Below are 22,153 nucleotides of genomic sequence, written 5' to 3'. Positions count from 1 at the left end.
AAAATACAGGAAAGAGAGAGAGAGAGAGAGAGAGAGAGAGAGAGAGAGGAGCTTGTCTTCTGTCCAAGCCATTACCTTGCTTCTTGAGACACTGGAGTGAGGAATGTGAGTATTGTTCAGTGAATCGATCTATCTGGATACTGTATACAACAAGCGGAAGAAACTGCATTGTAATTACAGACTATTTCACTGGGGCTTTACAAAATACACTAATACATATGCAGGAAGCATATTCTGCCTCTGATAAATGTTGATGATCAACCCTTTCATAAAGCACCTTGCTACTCATAGTATTCACCACATGAGCAATATTAATAAAAACTATTCAGGGAGTTTTACGGAAATCTAGGAGATTAACACACAATAGTAGGGCAGTGTTTTCTGTTTTACTCAGATAATTTAGCTTGCCATAAGTAGTTCAGCTGCACTGTTTAATACTTTGATCCCTACTAAATATGCAATTCCAGATCTAACTCAAGATCTGGCTGCTCTCGTATCTAGATTTCACAAGCACCGGTAACAAGACAAACGTCTATGAAATTTCAAATCCATTCGTAATGCTGATGTTCTGAACCACTTTCATTCATGGAGCGCATGCTTGACTTGAATTAGTCAATGTGCTGACAAGCTTAACAAGCAAAATCCAACACATATGTGCAGTTTGCTAAATCTTGTATGGCTGCTTAGAGCTCTCATGTCCTGTTTTGCCTTCTCTCTGCTCTTTTCCTCCAGAAGAAATTCTTTCACAGCTTTTTAAACAGGAAAATATAAATAGACAGGTGACAATTTAAGGGAAACCCAAACATGAAGTGTGTACTTTTTGATGTTTTGATGTTGGCGGTGTGGATCATGGCGTGGGCCAGTTGTTGAGATCTGAAGACTGTGAAGTCTGTAGCAGATAATTCCCATCATTTTCATACTCATCAAACCATTCGGTGACCCATCGTGCCCTATGGACGCGGGAACTGGCATCGTGGAAGACACTGCTTCCATTAGGATGGAAATGTTTCATTACAGGATAAAGGTGATCACTCAGAACAACTTCAAATTGATCTGCAGTGACCCTTCCTCCTGAGGTTACAAAGTGGTCCCAAATCATGCCAACAAATTCCCCTTGCACACAACATAACAGGTCCACCAGATCCTTTTCACTGTATGGGGAAGAGGTTCAGATTTTTCCTTTAATCTGTCACCCAGCCGTATTACTAAACATCTGACTTGGTTGTAATAAATCCTCCATCCTCTCCTGTGACATATAAAAAGAATACAACCATTTTTATTTGCCTCTTGTACATTTCAGTTACAGATAATGCACCATCTGCAAAGTGTTTTTAAGTTGCAGATGAATACATAAATGTGCATAATAGTGTAATGGTGCTTCACATTGCAGCTTTTTTCATGTGCCCACATTTATGCTTTAGTACTGTTATTTGCTAATGTGTTAGCCTGTGGCTAATAAGTCTGTTCACAAAAGTGAGCTGAGCCAAGCTTGTAAGGTGCAGCTGAAAGCACTCCAGGATGAACACACATAATTTCTGTCTTGTGGGTGCCATATTGTAATCAAACATTGTTAAGTTTAATAAAGAATCTGAGGAAATAAGGGGAGACTAATGAAGGCCGTACTCAATGACAGCACATTTGCAGCTGTAATTTCAATAGCATAAGATATCCTATTAGAATCTCAACAAGCCTTAATTTTATAAAGCGCAACCGCATCGAGCTGAATGATGTCATTTGAACGCGCTGTCAGTTTAAATGTGGCCTTCTGAGACGAGAATGCGGCCAGTGACATTTAATTGGAGGACGGGGGGGGGGGGGGGAGAAAAAAAGTTATGGCAGCAACGGAGAGACAAAAGAGGGAAGGGAATTTCTGTGACGACTTCGCGTTTGTCAAAGAGATAAATAAAAGATGATAAACACGGATTAGAGGGGCCATTTTGTCTGTGGTCTTCTCTCTTTCTAGTCCTGGTGACATTGAGAAATATGTCTCTAAATTTAGCATCAGATTTATCAAGCTGAGGCAATCCAGGGAAAAGAGGGACTTGGGAATAGAGAGAGCAAAAGAAAGAGACAAGGTTGAAAGGTATCTAAAAGACAGGTGCAGCACACAAAAAGATTGAGGGTAGTGGAGGAGGGGGCGGCGGAGGGGGGAGGGGGGCATTGTCTGGGAGATCCTGTCCATCACTTGCCACTTTCAGAATGAAAATACATCTTCACTAATATCCGCCCCCCCCCCCCCCCCTCCACACACACACACACACACACACACACACACATATATACGTGCGCACACACACACACACACGCCACGGGAAGACACACGAGGAGAAAGAGATGTGAATTTCAATTAAGCAGGTGAGGAAATTAAACTAGTGTTACAGTTATAAAGTCAACCAAGCAGATAAAGACTCTAATACTGCAAAGAGGGCGGCTAGATGAGACAGATGGACAGAAAGGCACTTACACACACAAACACACCAAAGCAGACCAACACAAATATGCTACACCCAAGAGAAAGCCAGACAGATAGAAGAATGAAGGTCAAAATAGGTCAAATGTAAAACTCCTTTACTTTTAATTTTATAAATTTCTGCTTTCTGTCTACTAGCTGTCCACTCCATGGAAGAAGAAAGGGGGCTCCTGAAGTGGCACCACATATAATTACTAATAATGTTAATGATTTTTTTTTGCCACTATTTACTTTTAATGCATTCATAGATGCTAGTGTTGTTTTTTTATCACTAGTGGATGTCCTGTCTTCTTTATGTAAATTAGGAGCTTCAGACAGCGAGACTTGCCACTTCTCAAATCTCTGTATTCTTCAGAACGAGCAGCCAACTCAGTGTTAAAATAATTCTGAATTCAGCCAAGGTATTACTTATTTCTTGGTTGAATTATCATCAGATGTATAGTGTTTTTCAGAGGACTGTTAAGGTCAAAAGAGAGGAAGCTTCTGGACAGGGTGCCATGTTCGTTTAATTTAAAAACGGTGGTTTACTGACTACCCGCTGCCATTCAAGTGCTAACTACAGGTTAACTTTTAGAGGAGAAAACCGCATCAAATAAAAAGGTGTTTTTACTGCACTGGTTAGTGTGCCTCGCCTGGTCTTCATTGCTGTCTTCCATTTGCAATGAATGGAATCCTGTCATTCACCACTCTGCTTTACTAGTGGGAGTAAAATCAGCCTCTCTCCTCTCTTCCCCGCTCCTCTCCTCTGCTCTCACTGAAATTGTCCTTGTTAAGATGCAAGATTTACATGGGATAAAAATTCTTAAAAGAGCCTGGCGCTCTACAGCAGCACTGTAAACCCCTCTACTCCCAGGTCTCAGACAGTGACTTTCTGCAGCCAGTAAAAGCTCTGCCACACCGTTTCAACAGAAATCACTCAATGTCACAATAATAGTCGGAGCTTAATGTTTCAAAAGTTAAAGAATTCCTTGGCTGACGATCAGTGCACGTGGCGCATGTTGGCACGCGTGTGCACACAAATTCAATATTCATTCGGTGGATGAAGTCCAAATGAAGACTAAGCGTATTGTCAATTGAGAATCATTTGATGCTGGTGTTTATTCATTTACCAATATCCACATCTGCTCAGTATTACATGGGAGATTAACTAGTTCCATATGAAGGATTTATCTGAGTGGAGAGTCGTCATACACCTGTATTCCCTAATGATGAATGTAAGGGCTTCCCCTCTTAGTTAATTAGTCAACTAAGTGGCTGTTGCACATTTATTTTATTGAGGTATTTTTATTCACCTATTTTCTATTTTTCTAGTTCTTCAAAAAATAGGAGTGTGAGCGATACTCGTTTCACAGACGATTTAATTGCATGTAATCAATCAGAGAATTAATGTTACAGACTACTATCAATTTATCAGAGCCTCACTATACTGCAAAGAGTGCATGTATGGACTAATATGTTGCAAATGACTGTATTCATTTGACAAAAGTTAATGAGGAAAGAAGGTGAAAATAATTTGGAGCAATATAAATGCAAAGCGAACAGAAGGTCAAAGTTGGCCTAATTAAAAGTGCTATAAAATTGGCTAGTGCTATAAAATTGCTGCATGTAGCTATCAATTAGAAATCACAAAATGGTCTTAGGCGGTAGCAGCGAGGAAATGAATCTGTCAACACTTTTCATTATTGTATGATAACACGGGAGAAAATTAAGTCACAAAATAACTGTTACAAGGCAGACTTGACCTGCTTGTGCATTACCTCTGATAATTTCACATTCTCATCTAGCAGCAAAGGGGGAAAAAAGGAGGCTTTTTTTCATTTGTGGGTGTTTTTGCATTTTCCAGCAGCGTGTCACGAGGGATCTTCTTTTAATGAATCAAGGTGAAAGCACACAGGCAGCGGTCCAAATTCATGGCGCTGCTGTACCACATCGAGAGCATGTAGGTGCGAGAACGCATTTTTGGTAATTTTGCGACCAAAGATGCTGGCGCAGCAGCGGCACACCTGCAGTGCAGCCGCAAAAGAGGTTGGATTAGAAGGAATAAATTACCAGTTGATGTGGCAGGAGCCGGTGTCAATCACAGTCAATTAAATTAGGTCCTCTCATTCCTGTTAAAAGCAACAAGCTCCCCACCATGTGGCAAATGCAGTTTCACTATAAATGGAAGTCCAAACTGGCTGCCCTATAAAACCCTCTGAAAGGAGGAAAACAGTTGGTGTGAGGTGCAGAGTGGCGAGCAGCAAATATTAGGAATTGAAAAACGTGCTGCCAAGACACATGATATCCAATTTAAAGTTGAATTAACTTTACTGGAAATACTGAAATCTCACAATTGGCACAATAAATCAAATCTGTGAACAGCCAAGTGTGACACTGACATTACCTCTGAATATTTCTGAGAATGGATAATGTGGAGTAATTACTTCGGTTATGCAATAGCTTCAATTAGATAGAGAATATTTAAGTCCTACCTAAAACAGTAGTTAACATTTCCTTTTGTTGAAAAATAGTGGCTGGGTATTTATGATCAGTGGAGTGGGTGGCGTGGTCAGACTGAAAGAAACGGAGTTGTAGGACAAGGTCAGTCACTCAGAAAGACTGAGAACTATGCCAACGTCTGATTTATGTGCGAAAGTGATGATTATGTTATTGTTTAGTATTCTGTGGAGATAATTAGCAGTGTCACACATGTCGAGCAAACAGTATCCAGCTTAAGGTTTACTTCTATTGTGAGGAAAAATGTATAAAGACCTGTTGTCTGTCTATAATAACCAGTTATTACATTAATTAAACATCAATTACATGCCTGTTGTGCACTTACTTCTGTTGATTTTACCACTGCAGCACAAAGTAGTTCAGAGCCTTTTAATTTTTAGGATAAAAAATATAACAGTCAAAAAATGACTGCTTTTGTTACAAGGTCCATTTTGTTATTTGCAGCCAAAGCACTCAAATATAATGTCGTCGTATTTGCGACTTCTAAGCTTCGAGCCGAAGTGTATAAGGTGCTCTTGGAAACAACATCACTCTGAAGACTGTTTCATTAAGCATGAAAAACATTAATTTTGACTCGTATATCTGGCCGTAAAAATCAGTATCTGAACATTGTTCATCCATATACAACAATGCCTATAATTGAGAGGCAAAACGGTTCAGATAATCACATATAAAATGACTGTTTTTCATAACGTGTCCCTCTCCTTCTTCATTTTGCATTTGTAGTGTGATCATAATGCAGAGTTTGTGCAGGCATGGTGTACAATGGATGCATCACTTTTTGTGAAAGCTCACTGCTGAATGGCTACTTTTATACACTGCTGTGCACATATATTTACAGACTCTTTTTGACATGCACACACCATTTTTTTTATTATTACATATCACTCCTGTTGCAGCTAGTATTTTTCCCTATTGATACCAGATTGTGTTTGTATCTGAATTCTTTTCTGAGTTGAATAAAATGCAAAATCTAATCTCTAGGACTGGCACATAAACAGACAAATACAAATTACGGCGAGCCCACATGAAAACACAACACAAATTTATCCAGATGATAAAATATGATGTGGCTGACACTGCCTCCAATGAAAAATTATTGGCATGAGCCAACATGTCAGCAGTATAATCGTGAATGATGTGCGGAAGAGAAAGGTCACAGCTGAGGACCGAGGCATTATGTAGAGGAACAGCTAAGCTCTTTAGCGCCCTGACTTAGATGCAGTAATTCAGTATTGAAGACTTGGTGTCTAACACATGCATACCGTATATTTTTTAGTAGCACAATGTGACCCACTGCAGCAGATGTCACGTTATCATATAAATGTGTGATTTAAGCTCAGCACAGATTTTAAAAAATGATTTTTTTTTTTTTTTTTTTTGCTATTTAAATTGAAAAATAGTCTATTATCATGACAGACCACCCTGCATGTGATTGCAGAGAAAAAGCAGGTGAGGGTCTCCGCCATGAATGTGCAGCAGCATGCCTGCCTCTCCTCCTGCATATCCTTCCTGCCACGCTTTGTTATAAGTCAGCCCTCAGAATCTATCTACTTCTTCTACCCACCAACAATGCCATGCAGATTTTCTGCCACTGGGACCATTTGGGAGCTATTAAGCAGCAGTTTGGCAAAGAACAAGCATAACGGTAGCCTTTCAGCAGCTCCCACATCAGGTGGAAATCACAGAAATACATCATGAGGATAGGAATGGGCTGAACCGTGGGTGTGCGATTCTTATCGGAAGCAATTTGGCCCCCTGCATTAGAACTACTTCAGAACTTTGCATCCGTTACTTTGTATCATCCTAATAATCTCGAAACGCTCATATCCCGTCAAGCTTTTTATCTCTGATCACAACTCATCTGTTAAAGTGAAACAATAAGTCACTTGTAATTATGGCTTACTTTAATTAAACAACAAAGAATTAACGTTCGAAATGTGTTTAGCTAATTACATAATATTTTTGCATCAACGTGACAGCAGATACACCACAGTCACCTTCTAGTAAAGATATTTTGGGGAGTAGCACAAAGAAAACACATCACAGGCAGACGAGAGTGACAAGTAAAATAATAGTGCAAGTTCTGAAATATGTAATTACAGCATTGAATATGTTTCCGTTTGTTGCTTGTTAATTCTTGTCTATCCAGTCGTGTTTGGTTATTATTAGAATGTTACCCTATTGACTGTGTGAGAACAGTGGTAAAAACAAACATTACACTGCTATGGAACGGCTGAACCATGATACTCAGCCTTAAGTGGGGCTAAAAGTGACACTACCACTAACAAGTACAACATGAACCATGCACTGCAGATTTTTTATGAATTAAAAAGATGCAATCCAGCTTTGAAACGCCTGTTGCACGTTGCTAACAAGCATTTCAACCAGAAAAGGACAACACAAACCTATTGACCATCACCATTAATCACACCACCAACAATGGCACAGCTAATAACCTGACAGGCTTGTCTAGCTGAAAGAATATCATTCTTAATCTGAAAGGCTGGTGCCCCAGAAAAAAAAAAGAAGAACCAGGACAGCACATAAAAACTACAGAGTATGAACTGTCACACAACGTCAAAGTGAGAAAGAGCAATCTGGCAGGCGAGATTCCAATATCTTACTCTACAATGACAACTGGATCCAATCATGGCAGAACACTTCAGTGAGTTGGTAAGGCAATCTTCCAATCAGACAGACACATCCAACACAAAATGATCGCACTTAAGCTTTACTTTTACAATTACAAATAAGCTGGAGATGTGCTGTATTTACCGAATGCTTAAAAACTCACTTTTGGAGCTGAGTGAGCAAAGGAAGTATGATAAAAAAAAAAAAAATGGGTTGAAAACATTTGAAAACATTAACATATTTTGCCTGTTCTTTAACCCTTTTTTGTTAAAAGAAAAAAAAGGCCAAGTTCTCTGCCATTATCAACCTTAAAGAATATTTATGAAATATAAATTTAAACCTATTGTGTCTGTGTGTTTTATTTTGAATAATGATAGTCATGCAATCTACACGAAAGTTACAGCAAAAAGGTGCTTTTTTTAGTATATATATATATATTTACACTCATCATAGATCATAGCTGTCTGTCTATTGGTAATAATTTGACACATCTTGACACACCTGAGCCTCTCCTGCTGCGATGGTATATCTCCCTCTTTGTTTCACCAATCCCACACAGCATGTTCCGGCGCAGAAACGTGGCAGTAAAGGTACGGAGAAGCCACGAGAGTTCAAAACCGGACGGCAAAAGGTGGCGTGTCTGACAACACAATGGAACTCATCATCCTGATTAAGCTGACCATCCCTTTTTAATTATTTCCAGTATTTCATTCAAACGCAATCTCAAAAAGGTCACAGTTAAAAAATTAGAAATGCATGCTCTCTAGCTGCCGAAGCCGAAGCCCCTCCCTGAAGTGATGACTTTCAGCGTTAAGTGCTTTCTCCACTTCATTCACAATCTTGGCTTTCCACGTTGGATGTGTGGAGACTTGAGAAGATTGGAAAAAAGATGTTGTTATCATGACAAAATTAACAAGACTGGTGGATCCACCTGTCACATTATCGCAGCGCACTAATATGGAAGAGTCCTACAGCCGGAGAGGACCCAAGGTCAATGTCACTGCTGGTTTGTGCTGACCAAAGCCACTTAGATTGTTAGTGACACTGCTGTGATGAGGAAGCACAAGGAAAAAACAAATACTAACAACTAGATGCAATCAATCTTTTTTTCCTTTGACATGCTGTAACTACAGTAATATATGAACAACATTTTAAAAATGGTCCTGTTATTTTGCTTTCTAGATACAGAAAGACCCACTTATTTCCAGTGGCTGAACACAAAGTTCCAGACTTGCAGTGCTAATGTACTTTTTTTTGTTTATTTGGGTTTTTTTTTTGCATGAATCACAATTGACTTTTTTTGTTATTCTTTTTTTATATAGCGTTCACAACTAAGCCAACCCAGACTGTTTTAACTCAGCCCTGTGATGCATTTGCTCTAGCCTACCTAGTACACAATCAACATGTGTGTGTTCGTGTTGCTGTACATGTGTCTGCGTACGCACACAGGCTTTGATAAAAAGTCTTGAGAGGTATCGTGGAGGACCATGCCCTCCTCTCCTCTGCTCTCCTCTCCTCTCTATCCTGGCTAGCAGGCTCTCCTCATTACTGTCAGTCAGCATCAGGTTTAGCAGTGCCAGGCTCCTGCACAGCCCTCTGTCCTCTCTGCCCTGCCAGCACTAGCCTGCCTGACTGCTGCCATTGGTAAGCATTGTAAGAGCCCCTCAATCCCCTAGAAAACCTAATTACTCTCCACCCGCAACCAAGGAGACCGGAGCAGAAAAGAGAGAGGCAGAGGAAAGAAGAATCGCACACACGTACCCTCCATTTATAAGCGCTCTGGCAATTATTCAGACAAAAGAAATGTGTTCATATTATATCTGTCGCAAAAAAAAATAATAATAATTACACTAGCATTCACATTTACAAATCATTTATCTTTCTATTGAAGCATAAATATTGGCGGAAAGCATGAAAAAAAGAACACAAGTTACATTTAGAAAGTGTGAAACACACACACGCAAAAAAAAACAAAAAAACATGCATGAATCCAACTGAGCATCGCTTTGACTACCCGTTAACTGGGTCACTCAGTTGGTGATTGTGTCTGACCACCAAACAAACAGTCATTCATATGTCTCTGCTCTGGCCCCATTTTCATCTGGAGCAGTTCCACTGAGGCCACTGAAAGCAAAGGAGCTGACGGGTCAGGGATTTAAACCCATCTCCAGCTTCGGCACAGCAGCCATTACCACAGGGGGAAAACAACTCCTTGTGTCATCCTCCATCTGAGGGAGGGTTTATTTATGTTGGCTGCACATCTTTTTTTTTTCAGGGGTGAGAGGAGAGTGACAGCGAAGAATTCCCATCAACTTTGTTGTCACTTTTCCGTCGTCTTGGTCAAAGTTTTCTTTGCTCACTATCAGACTGTCTCTCGGTCTCAGTGAAACGTCAGAGCATTTAGTGTCAACTGTAAAACCCAATTTCAAAAGTGCATTTAGTTGGGAGAAATACAGAAAACATCTTTTCAGTTGGACATCTTGGTCACTCATCGGGATGAGACCTGTGCCACTCGCCTTGAAATGTGATGTCAGGCTTGGATAATAGCCTTCCATTCTGTGCGCTATCTGTACAGTGGAAATGCTTTGAAAAAGAAAATGTCTAATAAGAAATAATCTTCTTTCACATTAGGAATATTGGGGGAGGACTCATTGTCATAAACTGTGATGCTCAACCCAGATAATGATACAGCATTCTGTTGCATGCAATACATTATGGACTTTTGCCCTTGAATATTCTTTCAGACTCATGCAGCTGTGCAGATCTGAGTTGGAACGGGGAAGCTGGTGCTTTTAATAAACTCGCAGGGACATTCAAAGGGGCTGGCAGCTACGGAGGTTTCATTTTCCCAGCAGTGAGCTGTGTCATTTAAAATAAGGATCATTTTGAGAAGGGGAATATCATAATGCTAAATCTAGATCAAATAACTGAGCAAGGTGTAAGACTGGATTTACAAGGCCCCGTAATCCTAAAAGACTAAGAAAGAAGCGCAGGGAAAAAAAGCACAGAGAGGGAAACACACAAGTCATTGTGAAGGAGAATGAGGGATTGAGAGATAAAGTAAAAGAAAACAATAAAAGAAGACAACATGTACAATTTCTTAACATGTGATATAAAACCCTACTGCTGTGCCTTCAACCGTTTGTATACATGTGGTCTTATATGTGTGTGTGAGTACAAAGGCACAGGGATTGAGAATGTGTATACAGCTTTGCTACTGGACTTCATTAAAACTTGAGACTTGAAATCTCTAGAATCTGAATACACCTGGGTATGTGTGTGTGTTTTTTTTTTTCTGCAGGCAAGAACATAAAGCGCACACAGTCCCAGAGAGAGTCTTACGCAGACAAGTGGAGGAGGCAGGGGTACTGGTCAATTTGCCATTCACAGAAAGAGAGAAAGAGGCAAAGGGAAAAAGAAAATGTGATGTGCAAAGACAGAGAGTGAAACAAAGAGCTGGGCAAAGAGGCAGAGAGAGCTCCAGCTGCCAGAGACAGACCAACATTAACAGTAGGCCACGAACTGGGAAGCCACAGTCACAGCTGTCACATGCTGAAGTGAAATGTGGGACAGTGCTTTGATGGTATTTCTGACTGATAGACCAGAATTACCTCAACCAGTATACTAGCACAGCTATCCTTCCTGCTTGTTGACATTAAAGCCAACAGTTTAATATGAGAAGTTTCGGGGAAGAAAAACTGTCACTGCAAACAAAATAAACGGAATTCCTGAAAGTGTTGTCACAGCTGCCTCTGTGCAGTACACATCTATTTGTGAACAGTCTTCTTTCTGCATCCCAAAGACTGCCAAGGACATGGTGACGACCTGTTCTGGATGGCTTACAAGGCAAATCCTTTTATGAGGTGCAAGGAAAGGGTTACGCCCATTGCTCTGTAAATGGATGCTGCTCCTTCCTTTCATTTCCATAACAAGCCATCAGAACTCATCTCCCACTGAAGTGGCCACAGTCCCACTGGCAATTAAAATCATGCTGGGACATGCCATGGTTGTGTGTGACTCCACTGTGGGAAACAAAAGCAGTGGCAGCAGCGATAATGACGCCAACAGTTGAGTGGTAAATCTCGAACAATGTCGGCAGAAACCGTCTCTTTGATTTCTCCAGGAAACTGAGAGCAGGCCTCGTTTACATGTTTCAGTTTGAGCCTTACTGGAAAATATCAAACGAGAAGACGGCAAGCAACAGCATCATCTCATCTCTGTCTTCTTTATCACTTTCTATATGAAGTCATAGTACTGAAAAGGTGGGTGGTTTTTTTTTCTTCTTTTGAAAGAACTGCTAGTATCTAAACAGGCCTGAAATTTACGAATTTAATGAAAAATAGGAATTTTGAAAACACGCTAGTTTAACGACCAGACTCGATCAGACTTTCCAAACTACAGAAGACATCTGTTTCCTCCTCTGACCTCATTTTTATAATACATTCACTTCACCTCAACTGCAAAAAAGAGCCTCTGCTAACATTAACAGACATTATTTACATTTTTTTTATTATACATAAAATTAGGCTTGTTAGACTTCAAGGGAAACCAGCCATAGTGCAGCATCACAAAGCAACCCACATATTTAACGATAGAGGCTTTTGTTTTTAAATATTATCCAGAATCTACATTGATAATTAGAATGCACGTCAGGATGTGTCTGCTTCGGCTCAAAAGACGATGAATCGATCACATCTTATTCACTTCAGAGTTATTAATCAGAGCATCATGCCATGTTTTTACCTTCCCTCTGTTTTTACACTTGCCAGGCTCTCACCACATCTGCTAACCAATTCCCAGGTGGAAACTCAGGACAGATCTTTTAACCATACTATGGGGAAGAAAATAATATAGTGATGGTGGTGAATTAATTTTGTTCATTATATCTCTATTTATATCCAGAGTTTAAATATAGGCTCAGATAAAATCATTACAATGCATCTATAGAAATGAACGACACTAAATAAACTTTTTTTTCCAGTGAGAGGGTGGATGAGGAATGGTGTGTTGTGAAACTAACTGTTGAGATGCTGAAACCTTTACAGAGAAATACAGGCACACTAAAGCTACTTTTAGCAGCCTGCCTAACAAAGCTGTGGCTATCCCCAGCCAGCCTGGGAGGAGACGAGGCATAAATGAATGTGCATAAAGCACTTTGCATCACATCATCATTGTTTAATCCTTTCATTCTCATCTGTCAATCATCCTCAGATGCAACCTAATCCCTGAATATTTGCGGCCCAGTCTATATTGATACCTTTGACATGACTTGTAAGCACAGCTTCTATTTATAATACAAAATGTTCTTTTTAAGTCTTCAGATAAGCTTTAGTTGGGTGACATTATTCATTTGTAATGTGTGTGTCAGTTGGCATTTCTTTAGCCTGTTTCCTTTGATTGACGGGGCCTGTGGTTATCTCCCCTTTGTGCCCTTTACCAATATTCCAGTGCAGATGGTCACAAAAAACAGAAGATTACTCAGATCATACATATACATGATTCTCAAACGGAGGTGGAAATCAGAGGCAAACGCTGCTCTGTGACTTATTTGCCCACATTTGCAAAAACTGACTCATACTAAAATAAATCCACTGTAAGTCTGACTATGACAGTAACCTACAATTCAGCCAACACTGACCTTAAAAAGCACAGATTTATCCACAACTGCTCGCATCTACATAAACGGATTTGTCATAAATATTTTATTAGATTCAAATCGAATTAGAGTAAGTGTCCACTTTAATATAACCTAATGATAATTTTCTGCCAAACTCCTTTCAGTCCATTTCTGAGTGTCTCTACAGTGGAAATGTCCATGAGTTGGGGCAGTGTCAGTTATGTCTGCTGATACAAGTTGTTTTTCCTGTGATCCTGTCATCCCAGTGCAAACACCTTCAGTTGTTTACAATGAAATGTCCTCCGTGTTCACCTTCACCTCCTGTCTGTTTTCAGCATTACTCTACGTGATGTACATACTGTATAGTTTTACCATACTGCAGCATTCAGCAATGAGAGGTCATTGGCAGGGTTACTTGCGAGGTCATTGTTAGTCGTGAGAAAATTAACGCTGATTGGTCCCGTCACGATTCGCTCCCCGAAGCTCATGCCACCGAGGCACCTGCCAAGCCGGGCTTTTTTTTTCTTAAACAGAAAAAAAAACGAAACCTATTCAACAGCTGCATAAGCAGCCAGGCAGGGAGACAGTGCCGGAGAAAGAGGGACAAAAGAAAGCACATGCAAAACAGAGAGCACTTTCTAAATAGGAACCTCAGAATGGGACTTCTTTTAAAGGTCTTAAATCAATTGAACATAAAGTACAAACCCATGCAATGTTAATCTGTCTGGCTTAATCCCATTTCTTTAAGTTCCTTTATAATCCACATTCAATACAACCATTTTTCTTCTCTAACAAGCTAGCCCTATAGCCATTTTATAAATCATTGGTACAAGGCCTGTGCAGTGCCACAAATGCTGTTATGGTGTCATTATTTCACTGAGTTATGAATCACGCAAGGTAGAGTGACAAATATTTTTAAGACTTATACAACAGCACAAAATATTGTATTTCCTTCTGAGTCATTGCAAAAAAAGGAGTATAATGCTGTTTAAAAAAAGATAAGCAATAACCACGACAGCAAGAGGAGTTTCTTGTTCACTTAAAAACTAGAAGCATCATCAAACATCTGAGTTGTTTTATTGCGCCTTCGACTTTTATGAGGAAGGCTCAGAACAGAGGAAGTTAAAGTGATATACTTGCCATGTACGAAAATGTGGAGAAACACTGGTAGTTTCTCAACTATATGCCAATATCCTTAAGTCGCCATGTGCTCGGGCTTTGAAAGCCTGCACTGCCAATTCCTCATTTGAAACCTGAACAACTCTTTAACAATGCCTCTCTCTGATCCAGTGGAAAGGAGAAAATCTATTATCGATTTCCACCTGGTTTAGGTTGGAAAAAGCCCTGATAGCGATGCTGAATAGCGCTACAGTGCACTGTGCTAAAGCCTGCACTGTAAATGCTGGGGGATGGTGTGAGAGGGCATGTCAACAAAGCCCTCGACTCCGCCACAGCACCATCTGCACATGCTGAATATTTAATTGTCAAAAGAACTGCTCAAGACCAGTAATCAAGAAAAGAAAAGATAATACGCATCATGAAGAGCTTGTACGACAGTTCCTGCGTGATTGGAGTTTGGCTTGTTTTTTTAAATCACTCATTGTTTCAGTGCTAATTGTGACAATTTCTACATGCATGCAACACAATAAAAGATATTTCTAAATCACTTATGCCATTCAATCCCATTCAACTCCAAATGCTACAGAAAACAACTCAACCGACTTACAACACAGCCAGCAAATGTAATTCATCACTGTCAGTAAGAAGCCACCAGTCATTTCTTGCAAATTCAGTCGAGCTAATATCAGCCTATTCACTTAAAAATAAAGCACGCCATTTTACATTAATGTGCACCTTCCAAAACACTCTAACAGCCTGCATAAGACAGGAGAGTCTTGATTCCACTTTCTAATTCCCAGATTTCCTCTTTCCACTCCAGAATAAATCTTTAAACCAACAGCTAACATCCTCTGCAGATAAATTAGAGCCTGTCTCCTGTCAGTCACGACCCTGTCGAGTCAATAGGCAAGTTACCAAAGCAAGATGGTTTCGCCACTTTTACTCTGTTGCATTAAACAGACAATAAAGCTTGATTTAATACAATTGCAGACCAAAATTGCCACCTTCTGCTACAATGGCACTATATTGTAATAGTAAGGCAGAGCTCATTGAAAACATTTGCCATGATGAGGGTGCTATGAAGACGGATGAAAAAAGCCGAACGTGATAAAAGCGATGGAAAAAAATGATGTGGATATAAAACAGTAAGGTAATACAGAAAAGCAACATAACCTCAATCATGCTGAAAATTTCCTTTAAATCTATTATTTTCAACTTTAATTGCTTTGGTGAATCAGCACAGACAAAGTGAGAACAATGGGTCCACGCTAGGTGTTTGTATCTCTTTGTATCTGCTGTGTGAGCACACAAAATTAGGTAAGCTAGTGACATGAGACATAATCATTTTCTTTGAGCGGGGTTAGTGACCAATTTATTCTTACCTTAGGCTGGGCGCGACGGGGAAAGGCAACCTTAGGATCAATCTGAAAAGAAGAAAAGAACAGCAAAATTGTTGTTAGAGGAAAAGCTGGGGTATTTGAAGGGTGAAAGGCATCGAACAGGCATCAACAAAGGGCCCCAGAGTGCAACTGCTCACATTTGAAATTCTACATTAACAAGAAAACACGATTATTTTCAGTACATATTTACAATTTCATATGTTAACACTGTTGATTTTTAACTTGGTCATTAAGATTTTTTCTCAAAAAGCTTCATAAACAGATGTGGCAATACAAACAGCTGCTTTGGAGGATAAGAAACATTTTCCAGAATTACAGCTATAATCAAGTTGTTGCAATTACAAATTGAGTGTGCACATAAATGAACCAACAAAGCAATAATAAGAATACAGAAAGGAGGGATTTTTGTAAGACACTGTCTTGCTAAATGTTTTTGTCGACTCTGACATATTTCCACTTTTCCACATTCTAGTTCACTAAATACTGGGCCATGGTTCTGGAAAACCTAATATCTCTCAGAGCTGTGCTGCAGTCAATTTACCAAATTCACTTAACAAATGGCAGGTTTAAATATTATAGTTTACAATTTTATTAAAGAATAAATTAATTCCTTATTCTGTTTATGTTTCTGGTGACCAGTTCATTTGTAAACTGCCATTTATTGCACAATGCAGTCAAAGAAATTTAGTTTTATTCAGTATATAAATCCAAACAACTTAACATTTGAATTTACTGTTGGCCTATTACTCGACCTGCACAGATTTTCCCAATAACTGGTTTGATTTCAAGTCACGATTGTCACTAGGCAGCCCAAAGTTTCTCTAAAGAGGGCTGGTCAACATCACTGACCTCATTACTTACAGTTGCAAATTATCTACAACTGACGGAGCTCAATGACACATACTCGGCTCAACATTCACTGCATTTGGAAATGTACTTCAGGAAACCACATATTAATTACTGTAAATGACTGTGTGTGTGTGTGTGTGTGTGTGTGTGTGTGTGTGTGTGTGTGTGTGTGTGTGTGTGTGTGTGTGTGTGTGTGTGTGTGTGTGTGTGTGTGTGTGTGTCTTTGGAGCAAATTATCTTTGCTGCCAAATTATGTGTTGGTGCTGTAACCTGACATATATATTCAACAGAATCGTCACCGTGTGAAAAATAAATAAAAAGCCAGCGTGGAGGCCAGCCACACCAACGTTCTGCTGGTCATGGTCGCAGCAGAGACTCGCTTTTATTTTAGGCAGGAACCGCTGATTGAATATGACAGGAAGAAAATGAGAGTCTGAGGCCGGTGACGCCTCCAGATATTGCCAAATAACCGGGAGGATGCGTCAGATCAGCCTGTTTCTCCATCTTGTGCTTGTTATCTCATTAGCTTCATTTTGCTCATTAATTTCACTGGTATGAAGGTATGTGGTGGGGGGTCTCATCAACCTTGCACTTAGAGTGAAGAGGTAGCGTCTCGAACAGCAATGTCATCCTAAATTGTCCTTGCCTGAATACCAATGACTTTGAGAAGGCACATTTCCAAAACAAAGTCTTTAAAAGAGAACCTCTTCATGCGGTTTCTTATTTCGCTGTGTTAATACTGAATTATTTACAATTTGTATACCAATTCTATGCATTCCCACAAGTTACTCCTCCAGCGCAGATGGATTTATTTAAGAAAATGATATCTCATCATGCTGAGGAAAACAATGGAAAGAAAACAGAAGAAGAGGAGACACCATCTGCACGGATCAATTAAGCCATTGAGACTGACTACATTTTAATCTGTTTGAAGGGAAACCATGATGTGCAATGTCACTGTCATCTTTTCTGTCTGTCTCACTTATTACTGTTATCTTTCCAAATCAGGTCAAAATGAGAAATGAATTCAATAACACCTGGGCACGGTAACCCTGCTTGTAATGAATTTCATTTAAAGATTTGTTTTAGCACTTAGCCCCAGGCATAACCAATTCAAACTCAATTATTTTGTGCACCCTATTTGAACAAAGACAACACATTATGCTCTGAATACCAAAGTCCTATACTTGGTAATGTATCTCACTTCTTAAGCATATACACGACATATCAAACCTCATTTCATCCCGCTGCATAAACTTGTTACTCTGTCCTGCTGAGAATTTCTATTCACGACGAAGATTTCTCTTTGCAACACGCACAGGGGAACACTTTAACACAGCAGGAGAAATGTCATATAGTTTTCTAGCCAGTTTAAAATATTACAAATATCAACAAGAAACAATTAGGTGCACAAGTATGTGATAAAATTATGCCGCAGATTGTTTAAATCACACTCCGAGCGATGCAACCAAATTAGGCAATGAGGACTTACTAACCAATCCTTCTGAGAAATGCTGTAGCAGCACCTTTTTAGGTCACAGCTCATGATGAATAACTCCTTTGAGAAATTTCAAATTATGAGGAGGAGATGTAACAATTGTTTCCCTTTGCTTTACATACTGAGTGAATGAGGGCGTTTTTTATGTAGAAAGCGCCTTTATTGTTATGCCCAAAAGCTAAAAGACGCATTACCCTTTGCACTGGATAACCATTCCACTGCACCAGAGATTATGTTGTCTCAGTTTCACCTGATACTTCCTTCCTGAAACATTTTTGTTATGTAACACACAAACCATCAGGTCTGGGATCAGCACCGGACCTGAGTGGTGCACTTGTTCCACTAATTTCACATGGAGTACTTGTAAATCTTATATTTCATTCAGGCCTTTTGCTATTTATCACTACTCTTTATGTTACATATTTTTTTAAGTAATTAAGAAAAATTCAGTGATCTGCCCTGCTTCTTTTTTGCTCTATGTTGTTGTTTCAGACGGTAGTGTTCTTAATAGGTTCGGGAAAACACACTCCAGCTCTCGCTTTGATTTTAGCATTCTCCACCTACATCAGCTTAGCGCAACAAGTTTAGGCATATTCTGTGGCTTCTTGAAACATAAGCTGATGTTGCAGTGGAGAAGGCACGGACAGGGAAAATGTGTAAGAAAAAACAACATTGAAACCCTTTGGAAATTGAAGAGACACAATTGCAGTCTAGAAAATTAGAGTTTTGATTTAGCTGTAGCTGGTTATAATATGCCACCATAAAAATACTTAACTAAGCCCCTAGTTTTTTCAACAAAATGATGTGGATGAACCAAAAGTAGGGCAAACAAATTAGACAGCACACAGATATAAATATATATGTATATATACACAGACAGATATAGATATCACATGTTGAGCAAAATGAACAATCTGCTCCGTCTGCACCTGAAGGGGCCAAATACATGTAGGAATGGAAAACGTGGGACTGTAATTGACAGCAACTGAAGGCATAATGTGTTCAGATGGAAATGCATCGTTGCAAAACAGCAACAATGAGTTAACCTATTTTTTTCCTAAAATTCTAACCTGGAGCTAGACCCAGTTTACACAGAAAGACAAGTGTGATTCTATTTGGGGTTTTTTGTGAGAAAAGAAAATGTTCAGGTATCATTACTAAAAGCACCATCTGTTAACTACAACTGTCTGTAGGATGCATGAGGGCCTGCTTTCAATTACTGCAGCAATCTCATCACAGGTAGCAGTACCTGTTACACGCAACTGACTGGCAGCCACTAAAGTGATGTCATTTACAAAAGGCCCTGCAATTACAGTGTGTGTGCCTTTTGCATTGTGGTTATCTCAGATAAATCTTACCCATCTGACCAGACTACATGGCTCAATTCACAAGGGCATGAGTGCTAAAGATGCACTACTTGTAAAGTATTTTACAAAGCTGAAGCAAAAAATGTGCGGTGAAACAATTTTGGGAATTTGCTAACTTATAGACTTCCCATCACCCTAACAAGACTCTTTCAAATTAAGTCTTGACACAGCTTTGTTATATGATGCAACACGGTCTCACAAAGAGCAAAAGTGGATTTCCTCAAGACATCATACAACCTGATATGTCAACGTAATAAATGAGAACAGACCAAGAGGAATCCCCCCACACACACACACACACCACAACCCCACCCCACCATCTTTTTATCTTCCACAGCCTTTTACTATAGGGTCTCCGAGGGCTGCTTCTGCATGCGACTGTGGGAGATCAGGGCAGAGAAACAGCATATATCTTAAGTTCACATCTTACAAAAGGATTCATATATTAATGCAGCTCCTGGGTAAACTCTCTTCCTCTCTCTTAAGACATATCTACACTAGCATGATGATGTGGTGTTTAAGCTAAAAAGGAAAAGCCTTATCAAAGCTTGCAGCTTCTCCCAAGTATAAGTGTGTTAGCAGGTCCACAGGTGTGCGTGTGTGATAGCAACAGAATAGACAAGAAATTACAACATAAATGTTTCATATCTGCGCTGTCCATCTTTACTGATTTTTCGCGGCGGAATAACACCTCGAAAAGGCAGTTTGTTATGATCCTCAAATCAGTAATGAGAATTTCACCAATGTCATGCTCAACAAGCAAATTGGCTATTTTTTTCCCCCTTAAAAATATGCAACATCATTATGAATATAATCCAGATTTGAGATTGTACATTACTGCCTTGACAAACATCTGATGGACTGTATGTACTTACAAGAGACCAATACAGCAAGAAGTAATAACGCCTTCAGCCGTAATTAACAGCAGAAGACGGAGCACCTGCTATACTTGTAAGAGCAAGTCAGCGTAGCTCAGTGATTTGACTTTGCATCCGATTCCTATCTGATGAATAAGGTTCAGTTTTGTCCAGAACAGCTGCTCATCCCTGCCCTTTCTCCTTGCTTTCCTCTTGGGCTGTTTCCTGCCTCACCTAAAACATCAAAACTGCGAGCGCAGGTTGACCCGGGGTCATTCGATAAAGGCTGGAATTACACAAGATCACAAAAAAAAGCATGTTTGTCTTAGAGGAAAACGTAGACGTTTGTAGGATTTACAGGTTGTGATGTATTAAGATTGGAAACACATTTATGCTGTTTCAAGTATGATGGATGGCATCTGTCAGATTTTGCATGTAACCTTTTGTATGTCCACCTAACCCACATAAATATTTCATCTCAATCATTTTTTTTGTATGGAGAAAAATAACAGCTTTACATGAAACAAACAAAAAAAAGCTACCACCCCAGAATCAATCGCATGCCTTGTAAATGTCTCAGCTGTTACTTCTAAAATGCAAAATCATGTTCTATGATCTCCCCTGTTCACACAGGCCTGCCTTGAAACATCTTCAGGAACAGATGCTATGAGTTGCATATTTCTAAACTGAACAAAGCATCATGAAAAATGGTAAATATGTTCTGAATTACCAGCATGTGTGTTTTGAAGCCCCCAGGCTGTGCTTCCCCATATGTCTCATTCACATTCATCCTAGTCTGAGTGTTTTCATAACCGGACAAAAAGCAGAGCACACTGTGAAAAAAAAAATAAAAATGAAGAGGAAGACTGTGATTTTGTGTCTATCCTCTAGCTTCTGCTCGTCCAGGCATTTTGGCGGTCGTAGCTCTTATAAGCTCTTATAACCTCAACCACAGGGAAATGTTATGCTACGATATGATCCATACTGAAATCTGTCTCATCAATAGAAGAAATGCTTCTTTTTTGTTTGATTTTTGACAAATATTACTTAAAAATAACTCAAACACTATCTGTGTGTGTGTTTGGTTGAATACAAAATGCACCCTTTAATGCGATTTAAGGGTAAATAAAACAAGATTTAAAAAATTACCCAAACTAAATGTATTGAATATGATCTCAACTTTACTACTAATATGACTCAACTTGTTCCCACTCATGGCACCTCCAGCCACTCACTTCTCTCAAGGTTACAAAGGACAGAGAAACTGGTGAGGATTCATTCAAGCACTGCAGAAGTGGGAGCCTTGTATCAAGCCGACATCTGCAAACACATCAAGAAACATCCATATTTGCTGGAGCGGTCCATTTTTCCCCATTGCTGCTGAGCAACTTTATAAGAGATATGACAGATCCTAATGCAATGCGATCTTGATAGTGTGAATGCTAAGATATACAACAGCACAGCAGATACAGCCCAGTGACTAATGGTGAAGAAGACAACACAGACAGCTGCCTTAGGTTCGTAATCTTCTACTGCACGCTGACGGACAAACAGCAGCGTATTAGGAGCGAGGAGGTATCAATTTCTGCATGTATTTGAGTCAACAGGATCTTTGGTGTGTCAATTACACTGTCAGGCCCTGGCAAAAGAAATAACACAGCTACACTTTGTTGTTTATGATGCCAAAGCCATTGATTACCCCTATTATTACAGGATTATTAGTGTCATCACTATCCTTCACATGTGGAGGAATGGTGACTAAATGCATGGTGATGGAAAGCTGTTGACAGCAGACAAGAATGCAAAGCTAACTTGGCTGAGTATCTTTTAAAATACAGACTGTGTA

General features: G+C 39.6%; 1 protein-coding gene across 6 annotated transcripts in view; it reads right to left on the bottom strand.

Annotated features, from left to right (window-relative positions):
- Positions 1-22,153, bottom strand: part of msi2b (musashi RNA-binding protein 2b) — a 265,986-nt gene that overhangs the window by 239,204 nt on the left and 4,629 nt on the right. For all 6 annotated transcript variants that reach the window (XM_022193324.2, XM_022193323.2, XM_022193326.2 and 3 more), the window contains exon 5: positions 15,719-15,760. In XM_022193324.2, the coding sequence (XP_022049016.1) occupies positions 15,719-15,760 (42 nt within the window). The remainder of the gene's footprint in view (positions 1-15,718; positions 15,761-22,153) is intronic.

The sequence above is a fragment of the Acanthochromis polyacanthus genome, chromosome 17 (assembly GCF_021347895.1).
Source record: "Acanthochromis polyacanthus isolate Apoly-LR-REF ecotype Palm Island chromosome 17, KAUST_Apoly_ChrSc, whole genome shotgun sequence".
In the NCBI taxonomy this organism is placed as follows: domain Eukaryota; kingdom Metazoa; phylum Chordata; class Actinopteri; family Pomacentridae; genus Acanthochromis; species Acanthochromis polyacanthus.
This window is presented reverse-complemented; position numbering and strand designations above follow the sequence as displayed.